Genomic DNA, 26,445 nt, shown 5'->3' with positions numbered 1-26,445 from the left:
AATTGTACTTTTGTCTTTTGTCCTCCATCTTCATTTCCGCACCACCGAACTAACGCATTATATACACATAATACATGTTACATACTGTTAGCTAGTGTACCTGGATTTTGACGTCTTGTTTTGATAGATCGTGCCTTTAGCTGTCAGCATTTCCGTTGATATTACTAATTTAGATTATATTGCACGTAAGTCATCTCTTAATCTACGTGTAATTAGACACAATCTGAGTAGCGATGCCGGTCGTTTTTCCCGAACTATCGGCCGCAGTGCCGTGGACCGCCGCCGCCGGGTGCGGGCTGGAGAACTGCGGCAGCGAACTCTGCCTTGAGTGACGCCCGGGTGGCTCGGGCATTGAACGAGGGGTTGCGCAGCCTCGATCCCGCTGACCAGAGGAATCTCTCTGCACTGATAACTTTTGAAAGGAAAATGCCCTTGTACTGAAAGTTGGTACCAGCCATTAACACATGTCCTTAATTACTGTGCAAAATTTCAGCCTAATCCGATAGTCCCTTCATAGTGGTTGCTAGGGAGTTTTGCTTCCTGTTTTTTGTTCCATTCATTGCACGGAGCTTGAATAGACCCTAAACCTTGAAGCCCCTTTTTCTCAGTAAATACTTTTCCAGAGTGTGTACAGCACTGTACTTTCTTTTCATAATTTAGATGGGTTAGGAAGGTCCATTTGTATTGAGTTATACATCATTTTAAAGCTTAGAGTCTGCTCTTTCAGAATCTGCCCCTGAAAATTCATGTCTGCCAACTGTTTGTTCGTTTTGTGGTGCAGGGTCACATATTTTCACCACTTACCCCTAACAATAATCAGTAAGAGATGAATACACAAACACACACATGCGCGCACATGCACGGGCACAAACACATTCACCGTCAAACGTATCAAATAACAGCACTATTATGCAAAACATAATCAACTGGCACTCTAGGATGTTTACATGCACAAATTTTATCATCCACCTGTACATAACTTACATACACATACTGTACATGCATGTGAATGCCCATATTAAAAAATACACCTTGAAACACATCAAATACCAGCATATTGGAACATAGTACTATTTATTAGAATCCAGTCACACTCTTCAATTTTTTCCAGCACAGTGTACATGACTTTACTGTAACCAGGAGGTAGTAGAAACGCTGAATCTACACAGAGGGAAACTCCAAACAAGATCCGCTCAACAGGTCCTTGATAAGATCAGGCATCTTATCGGTCTAAACCAAAGCCATTAGATTTAGAACGAAATTGTGTTGGGCTAGTTCATTTTATACAGGGGGAAAGTAATCCTTTTTCCTATAAATGTTTTAGCTCAAATTACCAATTTTTTTTAAATTTTCATGCAAACGCATCTTGAAATACAGTATGTCCCCCAAAAAAAAATTACAACGGGACCCTCCGCAATGATATCTTTAACAATAGTGAATCCAACTAAATACAAATTCAGGGTATGAAACTATAACTCATTGCCCACATCTTACAGGAAACCCCATTCGATTTGCTTCAGTGGTCAAAGAGAAATGAGGAATTTTGTAGAGGATGTTGGGAATCTCTTTTGTCCTAAGTTCTGTCAATTTTCTTGTCAAAAACCCATTTTTGTATCGTGTTACACAAAAGGAAAATATGCTAAAAACAGCATATCACAATTAACTTTTTTAAAGAATTGTGATGGGGACGACCAATGTTATGTCACATTATAAATGTACAATTGTACTTCTAATGAAATAAATCATAGAAAACCAAGGATTTACACAGAAATTAAAAAAATCTGTGCTGTACTGTTGTGTATACTGGAAAGTATCAATAGTTTTCAGCTAATAAATTCAACACAGAGAATGATTACATCGCTGTTCGATTTTGAAACAGGCTCACTGCATAATGCACATCCAGTACTTTCATGAAGGTGATGCACCTTTACAAATTGAAAGGGGGCGCACATGTCCATCCCCCATTTTTTCTTATTTCTTTTGTTTTAACAAAAAATGAAATGGGGGTGCGTGCCTGGTGCACACCCCTCGTGATCTGCCAGTGCACAAAGTTCTTGTTGAATGATGATGGGAAATGAATAACCGACAAAGCAACTACAGTCATATCTGTTACATGGGAGCAGTGATGAAACGAGAAATGACAGCCTCACACAAGAATACAGGAAATCTACCAAACCAAAATGTTGCGTGCCTTTTTATATCAAAGGACAATCGCTGATTGAATATTGAGAGTGAAGGTCAAGGTATATGATGCTATTCAAATGGCAATCACTGGCATTAGGAACATTGACCAGTAAGGAGTACACCTGAAGGAGACAAAAAAAGAAAAGATAGAAGAAGAAAAAATTACAGTGCACTCCTATTTGTATTATAACGAAATTCCAGTAAAGCAAAATTAAAATTCAGGCCGCAACATTATCTTCCCTATGTTATTTCATTGTTTAGAAATACTGCTGGTCCCGAGGACTGTGTTATAGACAATGGGAGTCCACTATGCAACAACTACAACCCATAATCCCTGAAATCAGCTCATAATGCTTGGAATCCTGTTCCTGAGATTAGGACTGCGGTTCTAAGCTTCCCCAAAACGTCTCAAGATGCCATGCAAGCTGCCTGGTAGTGTGCTCATTGTTGCCGTGGAACCTCGAGAGATGCCGTACTTTTCCAGCGAAGAGCCACGGGATTCTCTCGTCGAGGAGACTTAGGTGTACCTGCAAAGATTAGAGTATTTATCACCATGTCAGTGTCATTATTTACATTAAAAATGCCACATACAGCTGTAATCATGTAATCACTGGAAAAAAAAAATCAAATTTATAAGATATTTCGCATCTCACTTAAACAGTAAAATGAACCAGTCAACATTTTGTCTACTTTGACCAATATCTGAGTGAGCTCTTTCTGAGACTTTGAATGGTACCCCTACCATACAGCTTAAAAAATATCTCTACACAATCATAAAATCACCTTAAACAGTACATGTAGTCGTACCTTCATGTTGGAGACAGAAGTTGGAAGAAGCTTGACATCACAGGACTTCACACCAGAATTCACCCAGGAAGATGTGCATGTACACTTAGAGTGGGCCCCTACAACCAAAAAGGAAGCGGACAGCATGATGGACTCGTGGACCTCTTCTCGCATCAGCCACCTGCATTAACCATAGATTTTGACGAGAAAGACAATAGACCTACATGTAATTACAATGTATCACAATAGTTATAATCCACAGCAATAAAACTGAGGTGTGTAAAATTATGAAGTAGAAATTCTATGCAATAAATATTTTGTAGGTGTCAGTCATCCCTGCTAAATTTATAGAATATCAAAACTTCAAATATACAAGTCTATTTATTGTTCTTTCTTGTGTAATTGTCGTGACTACATACAGACACAGTGTACATACAGATAATTTCTAGTACCTTGTACATTAACTTGTCTACGGTGTCTACAAAGTACACATTGCAATGTGTACTTGGTAGACACCATAGACAAGTTAATGTTAATTTGAACACTTCGAGAACGAAAGCTGATGTTACAGCTACGTACATATAGTTTGCTTGATATGATTGATAATTCACGCTAGGATTGACAACTTTTCCAGATTGGAATACTCACACAACGTACAGTACCACCTGTTAAAACCACGCTAAATACCGATAAATGTGAGGAAAAATTCGCTTCTTGTTCTAATCACAGGTTCAAAATAAGCTTGCGTTTACAGCTAGGTAGGCCCTAGGCCTACCTTGAAAAAAAAAAAATATGGACAAACATGCAAGGAAAGTTCGTTCATTATTTTCTGCAACTGTACAAGCGGGGAATGTTGAGTGAAGTACATGTAGAAAACAGCCACAATTTGTGCTGTGACAGTGTGAACCGAGTGTTACAACAACTCGATCGTTGTGGGGGAATTGCGTTTAGCTGAGGCAATTCTAAGTACCCAGGAAAGAAAAAAATAAGTCAAGGAGCCATTATGGGTTTGGAATAAATTTTTACACCCACAAATTTACTGAAAAACAACGTTTTAAAAGCACATAACCTATCGTATGTAATCAGCTCAAGATTCACGATCGCCGTGATCAGCTGTTCCTTCGTACAGGCTAACATGCTACAGGCACAATTTGCTGTTATTAGATTACTGACACAACAAATCGATCATTGTGGGGGAATTGCGTATAGTTGAGGTAACTTACATACTCATGAAGGATGATAAGTAAGCCAAGGAGCTGTAATTGATTTGACATCAGTTTTACATCAACAAATTTACGGAAATACGACGTTTGAAAAGCACAAAACCTACCGTAATCAGCTCAAGATTCGCGATTGCCGGGATCAGGTGTACGCACAACACGCACAACAGTACCAGCAGAATCGACAGTGAACAGGTAATGGTAGGGGTCCAACCCACCGACCGGGTCCATAACGACCGGCCGCGCATTATAATGGCATTGCGCGTACAGAAAGAAAATGTACGCATGGGACTACGCGCAACGGTGTTCGATTCTTCACTGGGCTACGCTACCGAGTAAAATGTGGCGAAAACAACTAAGTATTCCCTCTAAATTATCGAAATTTAGCAAAATCGAATAAGGTTTATCGTGTAACTACATATAACTAGGCCTACCTTTGCTGACTCGTTGTTAGATGTACAGGCGTATCCTTCCGTAATAAATTTGACGATTTTGACCGCAAAATTGTCACCGCCGCTTGTACGATCGTGCACAGTACGTTACACATACACCTGACATAAACATTTTGTCGCCCGCTTGCGCTACGACCGTACGAGTTGATGCAGAAACGAGAAATGAATACCGTGAAAAAACAAACCGACTCATCTAATTTATTTCAATTACGATGAAAAGTTTCCTAATGAAAATCAAGTCAAATTCATCAAACAGTCCTTCAAAAGTAATATCGAAGGATTCAAAATATATTCAAATATTATTGGGGAAAAAATTACGACTAGAAAAAAACAGCAGCTTGTCGAAAAAACGCGTTTAAGTACGCTTTATACGTATTGTCAATAGAGGGCGGGGTGGTCGGTCGATATGAGCCGGGCAACTGAGTGCGGAAAAAATGACACCCCACGCGTTCGAAGCCGCCATCTAGAGCGCGTACCTCAGATCGCATTTTCAGTGCGCGCTTGTGAATCCGGAGTATTTTCTCCACACGTGAGTAAAATTTCAGGCAAATTGTGAGATTTTTCACGTTTCTATTGATAGAAAAACGTTAGGTGTCCGATATTATGGACACCCAACCATACTCCTTGATGCCGTGATTTCAGCTTGATCCTTCTTCGAAATTGCATGATGATAAATGTGACCTTCTTTTCCTCTTGTGTGTTGATTTTAAGGCTTCTAATTTCTACCTCAACTTGCTAAAAAACAGTCTAGCAAAGCGGAAAAATGTCACATTTCCGTACTGAACAGCAGTCACGATACGTGTGTTGCATGCGGTAAGCCTACACTAGCACTACAAATACACACGTACACCGCGGCCGCTGCTGTTATGCAGCAATCCCCATAGTATAACACGTAGATGGCTTGTAAACAAGGGTCTCCGGCGCGCGCGCGCAGTTGACCAATCGCGCGCGAACAACGCGTATTTCGATCTGGTGTCTTGGTAACGAGGCTGTTTACGCGTCTGGGAGACAAATGTGGGTACTAGGGTTCAACGCAGAATTTCTTAGACACGATAGCCAAAAGAACAGTCATTTTCGACGTAAACGAAGGGGATTTGGTCTTCAGACGTAAGATTTTTGTCAACTTTTGAGACTGACATCCCACCTTTCTCTTCAAAATTTCACATTTTGTAGATTGTATTTCGAAATATTGTTGATATCATCAGAAACTAGAACATTTCCCGTACAACATGATACCAAAATGTCAAGTTGGTCCCTGAGAACCTAAAGGTCTTTTTTTTTTTTTTTTTTTACAAAAAGACCTTTAGGTACCCCAAAAAAGACCATCCCCCAAAAAGGACTTTTAAGTCCCCCAAAATAGACCTTTGAGTACCTGAAGCGCAAACTCAGATGAGGGACCTAACGGTCCCTTTTGGGGTACACAGAGGTCTTTTTTGGGGTACCTAAAGGTCTTTTTACAAAAAAAGACCTTTAGGTACCCCAAAAAAGACCATCCCCCAAAAAGGACTTTTAAGTCCCCCAAAATAGACCTTTGAGTACCTGAAGCGCAAACTCAGATGAGGGATCAAATGGTCCTTTTTGGGGTACGCAGAGGTCTTTTTTGGGGTACCTAAAGGTCTCTTTTTTTCAGGTACTCAAAGGTCTATTTTGGGGGACTTAAAAGTCCTTTTTGGGGGATGGTCTTTTTTGGGGTACCTAAAGGTCTTTTTACAAAAAGACCTTTAGGTACCCCAAAAAAGACCATCCCCCAAAAAGGACTTTTAAGTCCCCCAAAATAGACCTTTGAGTACCTGAAGCGCAAACTCAGATGAGGGACCAAACGGTCCCTTTTGGGGTACGCAGAGGTCTTTTTTGCTAACCCTACTATTTTCTTAGAAAAATCGTTATTACTTTCTTATTTCTTACTTTTTTGAGCTGAAATTGATATAATATACGATTTAATTATAACCGATCGATCCTATACCATTTTTTGTGAAATTTTTCTGCAGACGAGAAATATAGGGCGTTTCCAAGATATTATAGGTACCCGGGGGTCCTTTATTTGGTTACCATGGTTACGGTTCCAACTCAACTTAGTTAGGGTTTTTGAATTGTACCTTATTTAGCTAGTACTTAACCCCATGACCTTTGACCTGCAGCCCCTGCAGGTCAAAGTTCAATGTTCAATCCTAACCAAAAAATGCAGTTGGGTTGTATGCAGGATAAAAGTATAAGGTGCCTGTTCTAGGGCTGAAAATAGCACATTTTATTTTCAGAGAAAAAAATTTAAAACAATGCTGGGCAGAAAGCCCATACCATTTTCTATAACATATCCAAAAATTAGCTCAAACGGACTATTTTTAACGAAAATATGGCAATTTTTTGGACAAAAGTGGTGTTGCGTCTTTTAATTTTTCCAAATTAGGCTCTTCTTGCATCACTGATAAAATCCTTTTTCGTAGACGTAATGATTTTTTTTTTCATCTAAAATAAGCCTTAAGACTTGTTCTACACTATATTAAAAAAGAAAATTTCTATCTCCCAAGAAAAAGTTGAAAATTTTTAACCCTAATTAGGTAAGGGTTAGAAAAATTCAAGAAAAATCACCATGGCACAACTTTCGCCGCAGATGGCGCTCTGCTCCCAAAGACTTGGTTACTTGGTTACTTGATTACATCAAAGAGGGGCACAACAGCCCAAATTTATTATTACAAACATTATAAAACATATTGTATGATGTATATGAAACAACTGCAAAAATGTATTCAGAGTGTGAAGAAATCACTGATTTGCAAAAAAAAACAACAAAACAAAAACCATTGTAGAAGGTGCACAGTGTAGTCTCGTCATTAATGACAGGAGTCTTAGTGTTATGCCTTCGATAACACGTGTTATTTTCTTTGTATTTCATTGTTTTTAATTGCGTAATAACACCATTGAATATCATTGAATCTGATTCTTCTTTTGTGATGACCTTGTTTCATGTGTAAAGACTGTTTGTACCAAATTTTAGCTTCATTGGATGTTTGGCTGATAGCGTTGTCAAGGAGTTAATGGGTGATTGCAATGCAGAATATGTGTCTTATGTTTGAAGTGAGTGCTGAACTTTGACCTTCGTTTTCTCCATTTTTGGTTTTTACGACATTCAACATATTAGAAGACCATAACTTAAGCAAAAGCTGCTTTCTTAGCTAGTTAATGCTGGCGAAAATGAAATGCCGTTGCTAGGGCTTTCGCTATTTTGAGTGCTGATTGGCTGCCTTCCGAGCTCGCCTTGCAAGGATCAGCTGGCGTGCGAAATGTAATGTTGCCAGTTTAACATATAGTAGATTGATGTTATAATAATTACAATATCAATGCATTTAGCAGTTTTAAATGACTTTAAATAAATAATTTACCATTAAAAAGTTATTATAACGACAAATTTACATTCACAACTTGGAATTTGAGGAGTTTTGACCGTGAAGAAAAATTGTACTTTTGTCTTTTGTCCGCCATCTTCATTTCCGCACCACACCGAACTAACGCATTATATACACATAATACATGTTACATACTTTTAGCTAGTGTACCTGGATTTTTGACATCTTGTTTTGATAGATCGTGCCCTAACCCTAGCATTTCCGTTGATATTACTAATTTAGATTATATTGCACGTAAGTCATCTCTTAATCTACGTGTAATTAGACACAATCTGAGTAGCGATGCCGGTCGTTTTCCCGAACTATCGGCCGCAGTGCCGTGGACCGCCGTCGCCGGGTGCGGGCTGGAGAACTGCGGCAGCGAACTCTGCCTTGAGTGACGCCCGGGTGGCTCGGACATTGAACGAGGGGTTGCGCAGTCTCGATCCCGCTGACCAGAGGAATCTCTCTGCACTGATAACTTTTGAAAGGAAAATGCCCTTGTACTGAAAGTTGGTACCAGCCATTAACAGCATGTCCTTAACTACTGTGCAAAATTTCAGCCTAATCCGATAATCCCTTCATAGTGGTTGCTAGGGAGTTTTGCTTCCTGTTTTTTGTTCCATTCATTGCACGGAGCTTGAATAGACCCTAACCTTTGAAGCCCCTTTTTCTCAGTAAATACTTTTCCAGAGTGTGTACAGCACTGTACTTTCTTTTCATTATTTAGATGGGTTAGGAAGGTCCATTTGTATTGAGTTACACATTATTTTAAAGCTTAGAGTCTGCTCTTTCAGAATCTGCCCCTGAAAATTCATGTCTGCCGACTTTTTGTTCGTTTTGTGGTGCAGGGTCACATATTTTCACCACTCGCCCCTTACAATAATCAGTAAGAGATGAATACACAAACACACACATGTACCAACACACACATGCGCGCACATGCACGGGCACAAACACATTCACTGTCAAACGTATCAAATAACAGCACTATTATGCAAAGCATAATCAACTGGCACTCTAGGATGTTTACATGCACAAATTTTATCATCCACCTGTACATAACTTACATACACATACTGTACATGCATGTGAATGCCCATATTAAAAAATACACCTTGAAACACATCAAATACCAGCATATTGGAACATAGTACTATTTATTAGAATCCAGTCACACTCTTCAATTTTTTCCAGCACAGTGTACATGACTTTACTGTAACCAGGAGGTAGTAGAAACGCTGAATCTACACAGAGGGAAACTCCAAACAAGATCCGCTTAACAGGTCCTTGATAAGATCAGGCATCTTATCGGTCTAAACCATAGCCATTGAATTTAGAACAAAATTCTGTTGGGCTAGTTCATTTTATACAGGGGGAAAGTAATCCTTTTTCCTATAAATATTTTAGCCCAAATTACCAAATTTTTGTAAATTTTCATGCAAACGAATCTTGAAATACAGTATGTCCCCCAAAAAAATTACAACGGGACCCCCCGCAATGATTAGCTGGACACCATACACTTAGTGTTGTTCATGTAAATAGTCCTACAAAGTGTACATGTTGCTAAATTGCATTCCAAGTGGCAAAACCAGCCAGTAACCTGCATACTTCTCAGTTTCCAGAGTGTATTAAAATACCGGTACAATAGAGACAATTTAAAACAATAAAAAACAATATATAAATGACGCAAAGGTCTGAGTGCGTCAGTCGGAATTGTGTGCAAAAGGTAACTATGGAATGCTTAACCCACGAGGCGAAGCCGAGTGGGTTTAGGCTAAATTCCATAGTTACCGCATGCACACTATATTCAGACTGACGCACGAAAAGACATATGCGTCATCTGATTTATAGAATGGGTAATTTTCTTGTCAAAAACCCATTTTTCTATCGTGTTACCCGATGACAAAATTACTGGATGTATTTCCTTTTGGCTTGCCGTAAACGGGCATGCATACCTGTGCTTACCGTTTTTACTGGATGCATGGCCAGCCATGCATCAGTTTTTACTGGATGCATGGCCAAGCTGAGTGCGCGAACCTTTGTTACAAGTACGCGTACTCTTGCTAAGTGCGCGATAACATGTTTACCACTGTGACTCGGTGTGCATAAAACACGAAAGGAAAATATGCTAAAAACAGCATATCACAAATAACTTTTTATAAAGAATTGTCATGTGGACGACCAATGTTATGTCACATTATAAATGTACAATTGTACTTTTAATGAAATAAATCATAGAAAACCAAGGATTTACACAGAAATTAAAAAAATCTGTGCTGTACTGTTGTGTATACTGGAAAGTATCAATAGTTTTCAGCTAATAAATTCAACACAGAGAATGATTACATCGCTGTTCGATTTTGAAACAGGCTCACTGCATGATGCACATTCAGTACTTTCATGAAGGTGATGCACCTTTACAAATTGAAAGGGGGCGCACATGTCCATCCCCCATTTGTTCTTATTTCTTTTGTTTTAACAAAAAATGAAATGGGGGTGCGTGCCTGGTGCACACCCCTCGGGATCTGCCAGTGCACAAAGTTCTTGTTGAATGATGATGGGAAATGAATAACCGACAAAGCAACTACAGTCATGTCTGTTACATGGGAGCAGTGATGAAACAAGAAATGACACCCTCACACAAGAATACAGGAAATCTACCAAACCAAAATGTTGCGTGCCTTTTTATATCAAAGGACAATCGCTGATTGAATATTGAGAGTGAAGGTCAAGGTATATGATGCTATTCAAATGGCAATCACTGGCATTAGGAACATTGACCAGTAAGGAGTACACTTGAAGGAGACAAAAAAAGAAAAGATAGAAGAAGAAAAAATTACAGTGCACTCCTATTTGTATTATAACGAAATTCCAGTAAAGCAAAATTAAAATTCAGGCCGCAACATTATCTTCCCTATGTTATTTCATTGTTTAGAAATACTGCTGGTCCCGAGGACTTTGTTATAGACAATGGGAGTCCACTATGCAACAACTACAACCCATAATCCCTGAAATCAGCTCATAATGCTTGGAATCCTGTTCCTGAGATTAGGACTGCGGTTCTAAGCTTCCCCAAAACGTCTCAAGATGCCATGCAAGCTGCCTGGTAGTGTGCTCATTGTTGCCGTGGAACCTCGAGAGATGCCGTACTTTTCCAGCGAAGAGCCACAGGATTCTCTCGTCGAGGAGACTTAGGTGTACCTGCAAAGATTAGAGTATTTATCACCATGTCAGTGTCATTATTTACATTAAAAATGCCACATACAGCTGTAATCATGTATCCACTGGAAAAAAAAAATCAAATTTATGAGATATTTCGCATCTCACTTAAACAGCAAAATGAACCAGTCAACATTTTGTCCACTTTGACCAATATCTGCGTGAGATCTTTCTGAGACTTTGAATGTAAGAAAAAAAAATGTAGGGTTGGGGGTACCACCTATTGTCACCCTAAGGATCTGTAGCTTGTTTATCCTAAAAATATAGCACAAATTTGCCTAATTCTTACCTCAAATACGCCATAAATACTGCAATTTTGAATGTCGTGACCATCTCGTTATGAATCTCCGTTTTAAGATAGCGCAATTTTAGTGCGTGCGTTCTGTTTTCTTCGCGCAGTTAAAAAGGGTACCTTGCGATCGGCACCCCTCCCCTCCATAGGTAATACACGTGAATTTCACAGCATAGGTAATACACGTGAATTTCACGGCATAGGTAATACACGTAAATTTCACAGCCATGCGTCGTTGCTGAGGGGATGTGTAATTTTTCGCTTGGTTTGTTAGTTTGTTTTTGACTTTGATTATCGTTTCTTCGTTTTTATTGTCTGTATAGCTAATGACACTTAATCCCGCGTGAACCTTTTCGTTCTATACGTAAACAGCCATGATATGCAGGGTGCCGATGGAAAGGTACCCTGCCGATAGGTGGTACCCCTACCATACAGCTTAAAAAATATCTCTACACAATCATAAAATCACCTTAAACAGTACATGTAGTCGTACCTTCATGTTGGAGACAGAAGTTGGAAGAAGCTCGACATCACAGGACTTCACACCAGACTTCACCCAGGAAGATGTGCATGTACACTTAGAGTGGGCCCCTACAACGAAACAGGAAGCGGACAGCATGATGGACCCCTGGACCTCTTCTCGCATCGGCCACCTGCATTAACCATAGATTTTGACGAGAAAGACAATACATGTAATTACAACTCATCACAATAGTGATAATCCACAGCAATAAAACTGAGGTGTGTAAAATTATGAAGTAGAAATTCTATGCAATAAATATTTTGTAGGTGTCAGTCATCCCTGCTATTGAAAGTGCTAAATTTATAGAATATCAAAACTTCAAATATACGAGTCTATTTATTGTTCTTTCTTGTGTAATTGTCGTGACTACATTCGACACAGTGTATACAGATAATTTCTAGTAGGTTGCCTACCTTGTACATTAACTTGTCTACGGTGTCTACAAAGTACACATTGCAATGTGTAGACACCATAGACAAGTTAATGTTAATTTGAACACTTCGAGAACGAAAGCTGATGTTACTACAGCTACGTACATATAGTTTGCTTGATATGATTGATAATTCACGCTAGGATTGACAACTTTTCCAGATTGGAATACTCACACGACGTACAGTACCACCTGTTAAAACCACACTAAATACCAATATTACGATAAATGTGAGGAAAAATTCGCTTCTTGTTCTAATCATAGGTTCAAAATAAGCTTGCGTTTACAGGTAGGCCCTACCTTGAAAGAAAATATGGACAAACATGCAAGGAAAGTTCGTTCATTATTTTCTGCAACTGTACAAGCGGGGAATGTTGAGTGAAGTACATGTAGAAAACAGCCACAATTTGTGCTGTGACAGTGTGAGTGTTACAACAAATCGATCGTTGTGGGGGAATTGCGTTTAGCTGAGGCAATTCTAAGTACCCAGAAAAGAAAAAAAATAAGTCAAGGAGCCATTATGGGTTTGGAATAAATTTTTACACCCACACATTTACTGAAAAACAAAGTTTTAAAAGCACATAACCTATCGTAATCAGCTCAAGATTCACGATCGCCGTGATCAGCTGTTCCTTCGTACAGACTAACATGCTACAGGCACAATTTGCTGTTATTAGATTACTGACACAACAAATCGATCATTGTGGGGGAATTGCGTATAGTTGAGGTAACTTACATACTCATGAAGGATGATAAGTAAGCAAAGGAGCTGTAATTGATTTGACATCATTTTTACATCAACAAATTTACGGAAATACGACGTTTGAAAAGCACAAAACCTACCGTAATCAGCTCAAGATTCGCGATTGCCGTGATCAGGTGTACGCACAACACGCACAACAGTACCAGCAGAATCGACAGTGAACAGGTACTCCTTGATGCCGTGATTTCAGCTTGATCCTTCTTCGAAATTGCATGATGATAAATGTGACCTTCTTTTCCTCTTGTGTGTTGATTTTAAGGCTTCCAATTTCTACCTCAACTTGCTAAAAAACAGTCTAACAAAGCGGAAAAATGTCACATTTCCGTACTGAACAGCAGTCACGATACGTGTGTTGCATGCGGTAAGCCTACACTAGCACTACACACACCGCGGCCGCTGCTGTTATGCAGCAATCCCCATATAGTATAACACGTAGATGGCTTGTAAACAAGGGTCTCCGGCGCGCGCGCGCAGTTGACCAATCGCGCGCGAACAACGCGTATTTCGATCTGGTGTCTTGGTAACGAGGCTGTTTACGCGTCTGGGAGACAATGTGTGTACTATTAGGGTTCAACGCAGAATTTCTTAGACACGATCGCCAAAAGAACTACAGTCATTTTCGCCGTAAACGAAGGGGATTTGGTCTTCGATCAGACGTAAGTTTTTGTCAACTTTAGAGACATCCGACCTTTCTCTTCAAAATTTCACATTTTGTAGATTGTTTTTCGAAATATTGTTGATATCATCAGAAACTAGAACATTTCCCGTACAACATGATACCAAAATGTCAAGTTGGTCCCTGAGTACCTAAAGGTCTTTTTTTTTTTTTTTTTTAACAAAAAGACCTTTAGGTACCCCAAAAAAGACCATCCCCCAAAAAGGACTTTTAAGTCCCCCAAAATAGACCTTTGAGTACCTGAAGCGCAAACTCAGATGAGGGACCAAGCGGTCCCTTTTGGGGTACGCAGAGGTCTTTTTTGGGGTACCTAAAGGTCTTTTTTTTTCAGGTTCTCAGAGGTCTATTTTGGGGGACTTAAAAGTCCTTTTTGGGGGATGGTCTTTTTTGGGGTACCTAAAGGTCTTTTTACAAAAAGACCTTTAGGTACCCCAAAAAAGACCATCCCCCAAAAAGGACTTTTAAGTCCCCCAAAATAGACCTTTGAGTACCTGAAGCGCAAACTCAGATGAGGGACCAAACGGTCCCTTTTGGGGTACGCAGAGGTCTTTTTTGCTAACCCTACTATTTTCTTAGAAAAATCGTTATTACTTTCTTATTTCTTACTTTTTTGAGCTGAAATTGATATAATATACGATTTAATTATAACCGATCGATCCTATACCATTTTTTGTGAAATTTTTCTGCAGACGAGAAATATAGGGCGTTTCCAAGATATTATAGGTACCCGGGGGTCCTTTATTTGGTTACCATGGTTACGGTTCCAACTCAACTTAGTTAGGGTTTTTGAATTGTACCTTATTTAGCTAGTACTTAACCCCATGACCTTTGACCTCTAACCCCTGCAGGTCAAAGTTCAATGTTCAATCCTAACCAAAAAATGCAGTTGGGTTGTACGCAGGATAGAAGTAAGGTGCCTGTTCTAGGGCTGAAAATAGCACATTTTATTTTCAGAGAAGAAAAATTAAAACAATGCTGGGCAGAAAGCCCATACCATTTTCTATAACATATCCAAAAATTAGCTCAAACGGACTATTTTTAATGAAAATATGGCAATTTTTTGGACAAAATTGGTGTTGCGTCTTTTAATTTTTCCAAATTAGGCTCTTCTTGCATCACTGATAAAATCCTTTTTCGTAGACGTAATGAATTTTTTTTTTCATCTAAAATAAGCCTTAAGACTTGTTCTACACTATATTAAAAAAGAAAATTTCTATCTCCCAAGAAAAAGTTGAAAATTTTTAACCCTAATTAGGTAAGGGTTAGAAAAATTCAAGAAAAATCACCATGGCACAACTTTCGCCGCAGATGGCGCTCTGCTCCCAAAGACTTGGTTACTTGGTTACATCAAAGAGGAGCACAACAGCCCAAATTTATTATTACAAACATTATAAAACATATTGTATGATGTATGAAACAACTGCAAAAATGTATTCAGAGTGTGAAGAAATCACTGATTTGCAAAAAAAAACAAAACAAAACAAAACAAAAACCATTGTAGAAGGTACACAGTGTAGTCTCGTCATTAATGACAGGAGTCTTAGTGTTGTGCCTTCGATAACACGTGTTATTTTCTTTGTATTTCATTGTTTTTAATTGCATAATAACACCATTGAATATCATTGAATCTGATTTTTCTTTTGTGATGACCTTGTTTCATGTGTAAAGACTGTTTGTGCCAAATTTTAGCTTCATTGGATGTTTGGCTGATAGCGTTGTCAAGGAGTTAATGGGTGATTGCAGAATGTGTCTTATGTTTGAAGTGAGTGCTGAACTTTGACCTTCGTTTTCTCCATTTTTGGTTTTTACGACATTCAACATATTAAAAGACCATAACTTAAGCAAAAGCTGCTTTCTTAGCTAGTTAATGCTGGCGAAAATGAAATGCCGTTGCTAGGGCTTTCGCTATTTTGAGTGCTGATTGGCTGCCTTCCGAGCTCGCCTTGCAAGGATCAGCTGGCGTGCGAAATGAAATGTTGCCAGTTTAACATGTAGTAGATTGATGTTATAATAATTACAATATCAATGCATTTAGCAGTTTTAAATGACTTTAAATAAATAATTTACCATTAAAATGTTATTATAACGACAAATTTACATTCACAACTTGGAATTTGAGGAGTTTTGACCGTGAAGAAAAATTGTACTTTTGTCTTTTGTCCGCCATCTTCATTAACTAACGCATATACACATAATACATGTTACATACTTTTAGCTAGTGTACCTGGATTTTGACGTCTTGTTTTGATAGATCGTGCCCTAACCCTAGCATTTCCGTTGATATTACTAATTTAGATTATATTGCACGTAAGTCATCTCTTAATCTACGTGTAATTAGACACAATCTGAGTAGCGATGCCGGTCGTTTTCCCGAACTATTGGCCGCAGTGCCGTGGACCGCCGCCGCCGGGTGCGGGCTGGAGAATTGCAGCAGCGAACTCTGCCTTCAGTGACGCCCGGGTGGCTCGGGCATTGAACGAGGGGCTGCGCAGCCTCGATCCCGCTGACCAGAGGAATCTCTCTGCACTGATAACTTTTGAAAGGAAAATGCCCTTGTACTGAAAGTTGGTACCAGCCATTAACAGCATGTCCTTAATTACTGTGCAAAATTTCAGCCTAATCCGATAATCCCTTCATAGTGGTTGCTAGGGAGTTTTGCTTCCTGTTTTTTGTTCCATTGATTGCACGGAGCTTGAATAGACCCTAACCTTTGAAGCCCCTTTTTCTCAGTAAATACTTTTCCAGAGTGTGTACAGCACTGTACTTTCTTTTCATTATTTAGATGGGTTAGGAAGGTCCATTTGTATTGAGTTATACATTATTTTAAAGCTTAGAGTCTGCTCTTTCATAATCTGCCCCTGAAAATTCATGTCTGCCGACTTTTTGTTCGTTTTGTGGTGCAGGGTCACATATTTTCACCACTCGCCCCTAACAATAATCAGTAAGAGATGAATACACAAACACACACATGTACCAACACACACATGCGCGCACATGCACGGGCACAAACACATTCACTGTCAAACGTATCAAATAACAGCACTATTATGCAAAGCATAATCAACTGGCACTCTAGGATGTTTACATGCACAAATTTTATCATCCACCTGTACATAACTTACATACACATACTGTACATGCATGTGAATGCCCATATTAAAAAATACACCTTGAAACACATCAAATACCAGCATATTGGAACATAGTACTATTTATTAGAATCCAGTCACACTCTTCAATTTTTTCCAGCACAGTGTACATGACTTTACTGTAACCAGGAGGTAGTAGAAACGCTGAATCTACACAGAGGGAAACTCCAAACAAAATCCGCTAAACAGGTCCTTGATAAGATCAGGCATCTTATCGGTCTAAACCATAGCCATTGAATTTAGAACAAAATTCTGTTGGGCTAGTTTATTTTATACAGGGGGAAAGTAATCCTTTTTCCTATAAATGTTTTAGCTCAAATTACCAAATTTTTGTAAATTTTCATGCAAACGAATCTTGAAATATAGTATGTCCCCCCAAAAAAAAATTACAACGGGACCCCCCGCAATGATTAGCTGGACACCATACACTAGTGTTGTTCATGTAAATAGTCCTACAAAGTGTACATGTTGCTAAATTGCATTCCAAGTGGCAAAACCAGCCAGTAACCTGCATACTTCTCAGTTTCCAGAGTGTATTAAAATACCGGTACAATAGAGACAATTAAAAACAATAAAAAAAATATATATATAAATGACGCACAGGTCTGAGTGCGTCAGTCGGAATTGTGTGCATAAGGTAACTATGGAATGCTTAACCCACGAGGCGAAGCCGAGTGGGTTTAGGCTAAATTCCATAGTTAACGCATGCACACTATATTCAGACTGACGCACGAAAAGACATGTGCGTCATCTGATTTATAGAATGGGTAATTTTCTTGTCAAAAACCCATTTTTCTATCGTGTTACCCGATGACAATATTACTGGATGTATTTCCTTTTGGCTTGCCGTAAACGGGCATGCATACCTGTGCTTACCGTTTTTACTGGATGCATGGCCAGCCATGCATCAGTTTTTACTGGATGCATGGCCAAGCTGAGTGCGCGAACCTTTGTTACAAGTACGCGTACTCTTGATATGTGCGCGATAACATGTTTACCACTGTGACTCGGCGTGAATAAAACACGAAAGGAAAATATGCTAAAAACAGCATATCACAATTAACTTTTTTTAAAGAATTGTCATGGGGACGACCAATGTTATGTCACATTATAAATGTACAATTGTACTTTTAATGAAATAAATCATAGAAAACCAAGGATTTACACAGAAATTAAAAAAATCTGTGCTGTACTGTTGTGTATACTGGAAAGTATCAATAGTTTTCAGCTAATAAATTCAACACAGAGAATGATTACATCGCTGTTCGATTTTGAAACAGGCTCACTGCATAATGCACATCCAGTACTTTCATGAAGGTGATGCACCTTTACAAATTGAAAGGGGGCGCACATGTCCATCCCCCATTTTTTCTATTTCTTTTGTTTTAACAAAAAATAAAATGGGGGTGCGTGCCTGGTGCACACCCCTCGGGATCTGCCAGTGCACAAAGTTCTTGTTGAATGATGATGGGAAATGAATAACCGACAAAGCAACTACAGTCATGTCTGTTACATGGGAGCAGTGATGAAACAAGAAATGACAGCCTCACACAAGAATACAGGAAATCTACCAAACCAAAATGTTGCGTGCCTTTTTATATCAAAGGACAATCGCTGATTGAATATTGAGAGTGAAGGTCAAGGTATATGATGCTATTCAAATGGCAATCACTGGCATTAGGAACATTGACCAGTAAGGAGTACACCTGAAGGAGACAAAAAAAGAAAAGATAGAAGAAGAAAAAATTACAGTGCACTCCTATTTGTATTATAACGAAATTCCAGTAAAGCAAAATAAAAATTCAGGCCGCAACATTATCTTCCCTATGTTATTTCATTGTTTAGAAATACTGCTGGTCCCGAGGACTTTGTTATAGACAATGGGAGTCCACTATGCAACAACTACAACCCATAATCCCTGAAATCAGCTCATAATGCTTGGAATCCTGTTCCTGAGATTAGGACTGCGGTTCTAAGCTTCCCCAAAACGTCTCAAGATGCCATGCAAGCTGCCTGGTAGTGTGCTCATTGTTGCCGTGGAACCTCGAGAGATGCCGTACTTTTCCAGCGAAGAGCCACGGGATTCTCTTGTCGAGGAAATTTAGGTGTACCTGCAAAGATTAGAGTATTTATCACCATGTCAGTGTCGTTATTTACATTAAAATGCCACATACAGCTGTAATCATGTATCCACTGGAAAAAAAAAAATCAAATTTATGAGATATTTCGCATCTCACTTAAACAGCAAAATGAACCAGTCAACATTTTGTCTACTTTGACCAATATCTGAGTGAGCTCATTCTGAGACTTTGAAAGTAAGAAGAAAAAATGTAGGGTTGGGGGTACCACCTATTGTCACCCTAAGGATCTGTAGCTTGTTTATCCTAAAGATATAACACAAATTTGCCTAATTCTTACCTCAAATACGCCATAAATACTGCAGTTTTGAATGTCGTGACCATATCGTTATGAATCTCCGTTTGAAGCTGAGGCAATTTTAAGTACCCAGAAAAGAAAAAAAAAATAAGTCAAGGAGCCATTATGGGTTTGGAATAATTTTTTTACACCCACAAATTTACAGAAAAACAAAGTTTTAAAAGCACATAACCTATCGTAATCAGCTCAAGATTCACGATCGCCGTGATCAGCTGTTCCTTCGTACAGACTAACATTTTCAGTACTGACACAACAAATCGATCATTGTGGGGAAATTGCGTATAGTTGAGGTAACTTAGATACTCATGAAGGATGATAAGTAAGCCAAGGAGCTGTAATTGATTTGACATCATTTGTACATCAACAAATTTAAGGAAATACGACGTTTGAAAAGCACAAAACCTACCGTAATCAGCTCAAGATTCGCGATTGCCGTGATCAGGTGTACGCACAACACGCACAACAGTACCAGCAGAATCGACAGTGAACAGGTACTCCTTAAGGCTTTTTACACTTGTGTTTCTTAACCCCGGACTTTCTCTGACCCAGGACTATCGTTAGTCCCGTACCAATTTTTTGAGCTTTTTACACTCACTAATTAGTCCCGTACTATCTCTTGTCCGGGGTTAAGGAGAAAACTGACCTTTTTACACTCGTATTTCTTAGCCCCGGACTTTCCAAACCACATGAATATTCATGATTACGCTGCGCACGCACGCATCGGAAGCACATGCACAGGGTCCCTGTTGGCACATGGCGCGGGGATTTCCCCGCGCAGTTTGGCCTATTGCATAACCGACTACAGGCAGAGCATTGCGCCGGCGCTCTGCGTAATGCATGTGTACATCGGATCATTCGCTCACGTACTCACGAATCATACATACCTGTACCCGCCGTACTGATATTTCTTATGTGAAGCCTAAAGTCTCATCATCTTCGTATCACTATCAGCTGTCATTAACGAGTAGAAATGGCAGCCACAGAGGTTCCTCCAGTGTACAGGCGAGCAAACTGGGATGACAATGAGGTTATCTTCTTTTTGAATTTGTGGTCCGACGTGGAAGTCCAGAAGCAGTTGGACGGGACGGTGCGAAACAAGAAAGTGTTCCGTGACATAGCTGCCCGCATGGAAGAAGCCGGGTACCACCGGTCTTCAGATCAGTTGCGGGATAAGCTTAAAAAGCTGAAGAAGGATTATAAGGATGCAAAGAAAAACAACGAAAAGAGTGGGGCCGGGAGACAAACGTGCCCCTTTTTTGACCTGCTAGACGACGTACTAGGTCATCGACCATCGATTGAACCAGAGGTATGTCAACTGCCATGAATTTATGATTATCATTCTTCTGATTCAGGTTGTAGGCTAAGCCCCTATATACTCATGTAATTTACTGTAGTTTCTGGATCTGGGGGGTGTTTCATAAAGCTGTTCGTAAAGTTAGGAACAACTTTCGAGCAACTGGTGATCAGTTGCGATGTGCTATGGCTATCAATAATTCACCACAAGAACTGATCACCAGTCGCTGGTAAGTCGTTCGTAACTTTACGAACAACTTTATGAAACAGGGCTTGATCAGTATGCTGCCAGACCTGCAGGGGGGTGTTTCATAAAGCTGTTCGTAAAGTTACGAACAACTTACAAGCGACTGGTGATCAGTTCTGATGTGCTATACTTATCAGAATTTCCATGATTCAGCACAAGAACTGATCACCAGTTGCTCGTAAGCTGTTTGCAACTTTACGAACAGCTTTATGAAACACCCCCCTGGCAGATCCAGAATAATATCGCTGTATAAATAGCGATGACACTTAAACAACACTAGTAACATGTTTTAGCAGTGGCCATTAAACACATCACGAGATGTACATGCGCATGTCGGTCTACCATAATTCAAAGGAACTCTACAATGACAAATGGATGTAGTGCAGTGTAACAATGAAAATTTCATTTCATTGCATTCGTTTATATTTCCACAAAATTTTTAAAAACTATGCATACTGGTACAACTTAAATTTTGATAATACCATTATCTAGAACCTATCAAAGAGCTAATTTAATGATATTAATACAACTGTGCAACAGAGGTGATCAAAAGCTTGGGGGCCGGCCATCCCCTTGATTACATGATGAAGGTATTAGTATTTATGATACAGAACTTTGATGTTTGTGATTGATTTTATAGAAGAATGATGTGCAGTATTTGCCCTACCGCTACTAATATTTGTTTGTCATTCATGAAACAGTGATGGTTACATACAGGGTATCTTGTCTTCATATCTATAGGTCCTTGTAGACACTGCTGACATCCAAGGAGAGGAAAGTGATGATGAGAATGATAAATCAGGTGCTGCTAGTGATACAGGCACCACTGAGTCTGAGAAGGAGACTCCCCCATCTCAAGCTGGAGAGAGTTCTGCTGAGTCTGTTCCTGGGCCCTCATCTTCTGATGGCTTGACTGCAACTCCAAATTCAACAGTAAGAATTTCAACAACATCCAGCTGAATTCATGGGTATTGGATGTTGTTAAAAAAAGAAGGTGAAATCCTGCATTTCCCCATGACCAAGTTTGTAAAGATTCAATTAATTTGATGAAATTAAAGGAACAGTATGACAAGAGAGACCCTGCTTAAAGGGATAGTACAGTATTGGTGGAGATGAGAATTGGTCTTTTAAGTTTTTGTGAGATACCAACAAAACGCATATGAAATAGTACTGAGCATACCCTTTTAGGAGGAGTTCAAAGTTTATTTGATGAAAATCGGGTTATGAATGACTGAAACATCCAAAAACAAAGTGAAACAAAACAATCGTGATAAAGTGTGGGTCCCACACTTTGTTAGAATCGCTCTGTTTTGGATATCTCAGCCATTTCAAAACCAATTTTCATCAAATAAACGTTGAATTCCTCATGGAATCACATGCTCTTTCATATTTCATAAGAGGTTTCTCATTATCTCCCCCAAAAATGTTAGAAACCTGTAATTAGGTCTCAACCAAAACTATTCGATCCCTTTAAGTAAATTATCAAGAAAAATGGAAGAATTATCACTCACAATCTTTGTTGACGGGGGAAATCAAAATCTCTCATCTCTAATGAAATCCAGTACATTTGATGATCTTGAGCTTTTTCAGAAAACATCACAAGCCTTGATCACTTCATAGTCTATCTATTTCGTATAGCTAGTAATTTACTTCAAAAATTTCTGGATCCTGGTTTATTTTGAATTTTACCATCATGTCAACATATAAAAGGGACAAAAAAGATCCGATTCCAGTTGTAACAGATTACATGGCTTGGTTTGGTATTTATTTTCTTGTTAAACATTTTTGTAGTGCTATTGATACTGTATATTCAGCTAACAGTCTATATTTCCTCTTTTTTCTTCCTCTCTGTCTCTCTCCCTTTTAAGGTCCGAAGGAAGAAGAGGAGAGAGCCACACAGTTCCAGGGAAGATCAAGTAGAGAAGCTGGTAAAGCAGCTGGTAGACCATCAGGACAGGTCAAGGAGAGAGTACATGGAATGGCAGGAGAGACGTGAGGAAGCCGAAGAGAGGAGGGAGGAAAGGCGACGTCGTGAGGATCACGAGCACGAAATTCGGATGTTCCAAATGTTGGGACAGATGTTTGGTCAAAGTACACAATCACGAGAAAATGTGTCATTTAATCAGCAGGGGCAGTCTTTCTTTGATTTATAACTTGATTGTGTAGTACAGGTCTTTCATTCTAGTTTGTGAAGGATTTTTCTGTTTGTTTTGTGTTGTGTTGTTGTTTTTTTTCAACTCAGGCTTATTCAGATGAAAATCGTTAACATTTTTAGTATCAGTTAACATCAACACTTCTTAGAATGTAGTAATGTTAATGATGTTTTTTGTCTATCTATTTATGCGGGGGTAGGGGAGGTTTCGAATGTGAGAATCCATCACCATACAAGTATAAGGAAGATATACATGGGGATTTTTGGGAAATGAAGGCCTGCATCTCAAAATTAAAGGAAAACTCCAGATAATTTTCAGACATGCTGTTGATCATGTATGAATTGGTTAAACTGGGTAGGAAGTTCCACTATAGTGATTGAGATGAGGAAGTAATGTTTTCAAATTTCATAACAAATCTCATTGAACACGGAGGTGACATGTATTAGACTGCATGATTTGGTGCTTAAGGAAGCAACCCCCCCCCCCTCAAAAAAAAAAAAAAAAAAAAAAAAAAAAAAAAAAAATCACCTCTAGACAGGTGATCTTGTTTTAAAAGCATCTTGCCGTAGAATGATATTACATTGCTACATTAATGGCCCCTCTGTCATCATAGGTGTTTTTGGCATTTTGTGGGGTTTTGTTTTGTTCTGTTTTGTTTTGTTTTCAGAGTATCAAATTCTTTGCTCAAGGACCACAAAATTTTCCAAGTCTGTATGAGGCACTTTTGATTTAAAACTCTTTATGTGACATGTCCGCCCGTCTGACTCAGTAGACGGCGTGCCAATTTCGCAATTTCTGCTTAACACACAAAACCGCCAAATCCAATTGATAAATCGCTAATTCCGCGGTACAATGAAAGCGTTTCTCACGCTTTTGTTCCTCCCACATATGGCCTGCATTCTATGTGGTGATTGACTATTAAGCGGTGTTCCCAACTAGATTTGCGTATACATCCTAGCTTCTGACACGGTTTTATGTGCAAAGTCATGACTTCAACAGTAATGTAGCAACTGGTCATCCCAAAGGAAAATTGAAAATATATTTGTCATGCAGTTTATATCGAAGCAAATTTTGACATTCCTCTTTAACGATGCTCACTATTATGTCCCCCTTTAGAGAAATCTGTAGAAGTTATACAAATTGTAAAAACAAAATTCTTTCTCAAAGCATGACTACCTTCGTGTCTCAGAATAACATGGCACACGGGGTTTCCACCATGGCGCATAAAGAGTTAATGACGTTGATTACGAAATTGTCTGGAATTATCATGATCTTCTTTTATACGAAGATCATTTTCCCCCCATAGTGATAATCTCAGTTTTTTCTTTTTATTATTTTAATTACTATCATTATTACTTTCATTAATATTATGATTATTATGATTGACATTGGTGTTACTGTAATGATTATTGATAATTGTTTTATTTGCTTTATTTCCCTGCCACATCTAGTCACCACAGGTTCCTTCCCTCGTGGAAAAAAAAAAATTAAATTAAATGTGTACATCAACATGATGAAAGCGAAGACCATGGACTTATAACAAGTATAACAAGTTGGATATTTTGCATCAGATACATTAATTGTAAGCAATACCAGCACCACATGATTATTTGGTGAAGACACAATGCTATAAAAAAAAAAAGCAATACTAAATGAATTAAAGTAAAATAATTCTAGGGCCCTTAAATCGAGTTTGCGTAGCAGAAATTTCATATTTTTGTGTGTTTAGTTGTTCAGGCTGCTTTTCTCTTAGTCAAGGTGCAAGTTGTAGTGACAAAAAATTTTGCTGAAAGTGACAAAGGCCAATCTTGACCATGCAATCTTTGATTAGCTTAGCTCTCACTAATGCCTGGTGCCATATCTTGTGTTCATAGTAACCAAAGATCTAGATAATAACTTTTTTTATGCATATCCATTCCCCTTTTCAACCCCTTATATCTTTGTTGGATTATCAGGTTTCTTTGATATGCACTGTAGCATAGCATACTTACAATACTTCTATATTAATCTTTGCTAGTGGTATATGCATGATAGTCATATTTCAGCAATGCCAAGTATGCTTAGTTGTGTTGTAGGAAAAAGGATATCAAGGTATTGAGTACTGACATGAAATTTTGCTGAAAGTGACATTGAGGCCAAAGCTGCAAAACATGACCACTGTCTTTGATTAACTCAGGTCTTACTTATACCTGGTGATACATCTTTTATACAGATTTAGATCTAACTTTTGTAAATAAAACATATAGGATACTAGATCGAAGGCGCATTTCAAATGCTGTACTTATTATTATTATTATTATTATATCTTTGTTGAAATATCAAAGTTCTTTGTTATGCAAAGTAGAATGGCATACCGGTAGTTACGATAACAATAGATTAAAGCTTTGCTGGTGGTACATGAATCACAGTTAGATTGTAGTAAAAGTCAAGTATGCCAAGTTGTGTTGTAGGAAGAAAGATCTCAAGAAAAATCTGTATTGACAAGGCAGTATTTGCATTGTGTATGCTGCTACAATGATGAAACTCCCAATAACCCAACAAATCTATGTATTCAGCACCTTGCCATTAATGTGCAACAGATTTTTTATGTTAAGCCAGAAACTGTCTGCATGTTTTCAACACCATGCCAAGCTTTGCTGGTGGTACATGAATCACAGATTGTAGTAAAAGTCAAGTATGTCAAGTTGTGTTGTAGGAAGAAAGATCTAAAGAAAAATCTGTATTGACAAGGCAGTATTTGCATTGTGTATGCTGCTACAATGATGAAACTCCCAATAACCCAACAAATCTATGTATTCAGCACCTTGCCATTAATGTGCAACAGATTTTTTATGTTAAGCCAGAAACTGTCTGCATGTTTTCAACACCTTGCCAAGTTTGTACATGTGTTTATAACTTCTTTCACATATATCTCTACAACATGAATCTATTGTTTATTTTTTTAAATAAAAGTTCAAAAAAGAAATCCTGATGTAACATGTTCATGAACGTTATTGTCATTTTGATGTGGGATTTAGAAATGCAATGAACTCGAGAAATACAAGCCTGTGACCTAGGGAATCAGTGCCCTGATAATCTATAATTGTGTCTGATTGAGTGATTGTGTGTGTGTGTGTATGTGTGTGTGTGTGTGTATGTGAATGTGTGCTAAGGATGCGTCTGAGTCTTCATGACTGCATATGGTGTATGTAAGTATGCATGTATGTACGTATTTATGTACGGTTGTGTACACAGGTTCA

General features: G+C 38.7%; 1 protein-coding gene and 2 long non-coding RNA genes across 4 annotated transcripts; 1 reads left to right on the top strand and 2 right to left on the bottom strand.

Annotated features, from left to right (window-relative positions):
* Window positions 1–1,047: 1,047 nt before the first annotated feature.
* On the bottom strand, window positions 1,048–4,708 carry LOC140246103 (uncharacterized). Of its 2 annotated transcripts, none has more exons than XR_011902425.1 (3): window positions 4,625–4,708; window positions 2,992–3,151; window positions 1,048–2,711 (listed from the first exon to the last, which is right to left on the bottom strand). It is a non-coding gene; the product is annotated as an uncharacterized lncRNA (long non-coding RNA). The 2 variants fall into 2 exon arrangements; XR_011902424.1 differs by lacking the exon at window positions 4,625–4,708 and adding an exon at window positions 4,301–4,378.
* Window positions 4,709–9,155: 4,447 nt separating this feature from the next.
* On the bottom strand, window positions 9,156–13,682 carry LOC140246102 (uncharacterized). The gene is made up of 3 exons (XR_011902423.1): window positions 13,333–13,682; window positions 12,030–12,189; window positions 9,156–11,226 (listed from the first exon to the last, which is right to left on the bottom strand). It is a non-coding gene; the product is annotated as an uncharacterized lncRNA (long non-coding RNA).
* A 6,768-nt stretch (window positions 13,683–20,450) lies between these two features.
* On the top strand, window positions 20,451–26,171 carry LOC140246101 (uncharacterized). The gene is made up of 3 exons (XM_072325551.1): window positions 20,451–20,819; window positions 21,795–21,986; window positions 22,922–26,171. Exons 1-3 carry the CDS (start codon window positions 20,484–20,486, stop codon window positions 23,204–23,206), a joined length of 813 nt encoding a protein of 270 aa, XP_072181652.1. The 5' UTR covers window positions 20,451–20,483; the 3' UTR covers window positions 23,207–26,171.
* The last annotated feature ends 274 nt before the right edge of the window (window positions 26,172–26,445 follow it).

The sequence above is a fragment of the Diadema setosum genome, chromosome 2, assembly GCF_964275005.1.
Source record: "Diadema setosum chromosome 2, eeDiaSeto1, whole genome shotgun sequence".
NCBI lineage: Eukaryota > Metazoa > Echinodermata > Echinoidea > Diadematoida > Diadematidae > Diadema > Diadema setosum.
The sequence above is the reverse complement of the archived record's forward strand: the minus strand, read 5'-3'. Positions and strand labels throughout refer to the sequence as shown.

Excerpts from the sequence above, each read along its gene's own strand:
- LOC140246101 (XM_072325551.1), top strand. The coding sequence starts at position 20,484 with ATGGCAGCCACAGAGGTTCCTCCAGTGTACAGGCGAGCAAACTGGGAT. Across the intron at positions 20,820-21,794 it reads GACCATCGATTGAACCAGAG|GTCCTTGTAGACACTGCTGA; the intron begins GTATGTCAACTG and ends TCATATCTATAG. Across the intron at positions 21,987-22,921 it reads CTGCAACTCCAAATTCAACA|GTCCGAAGGAAGAAGAGGAG; the intron begins GTAAGAATTTCA and ends CTCCCTTTTAAG.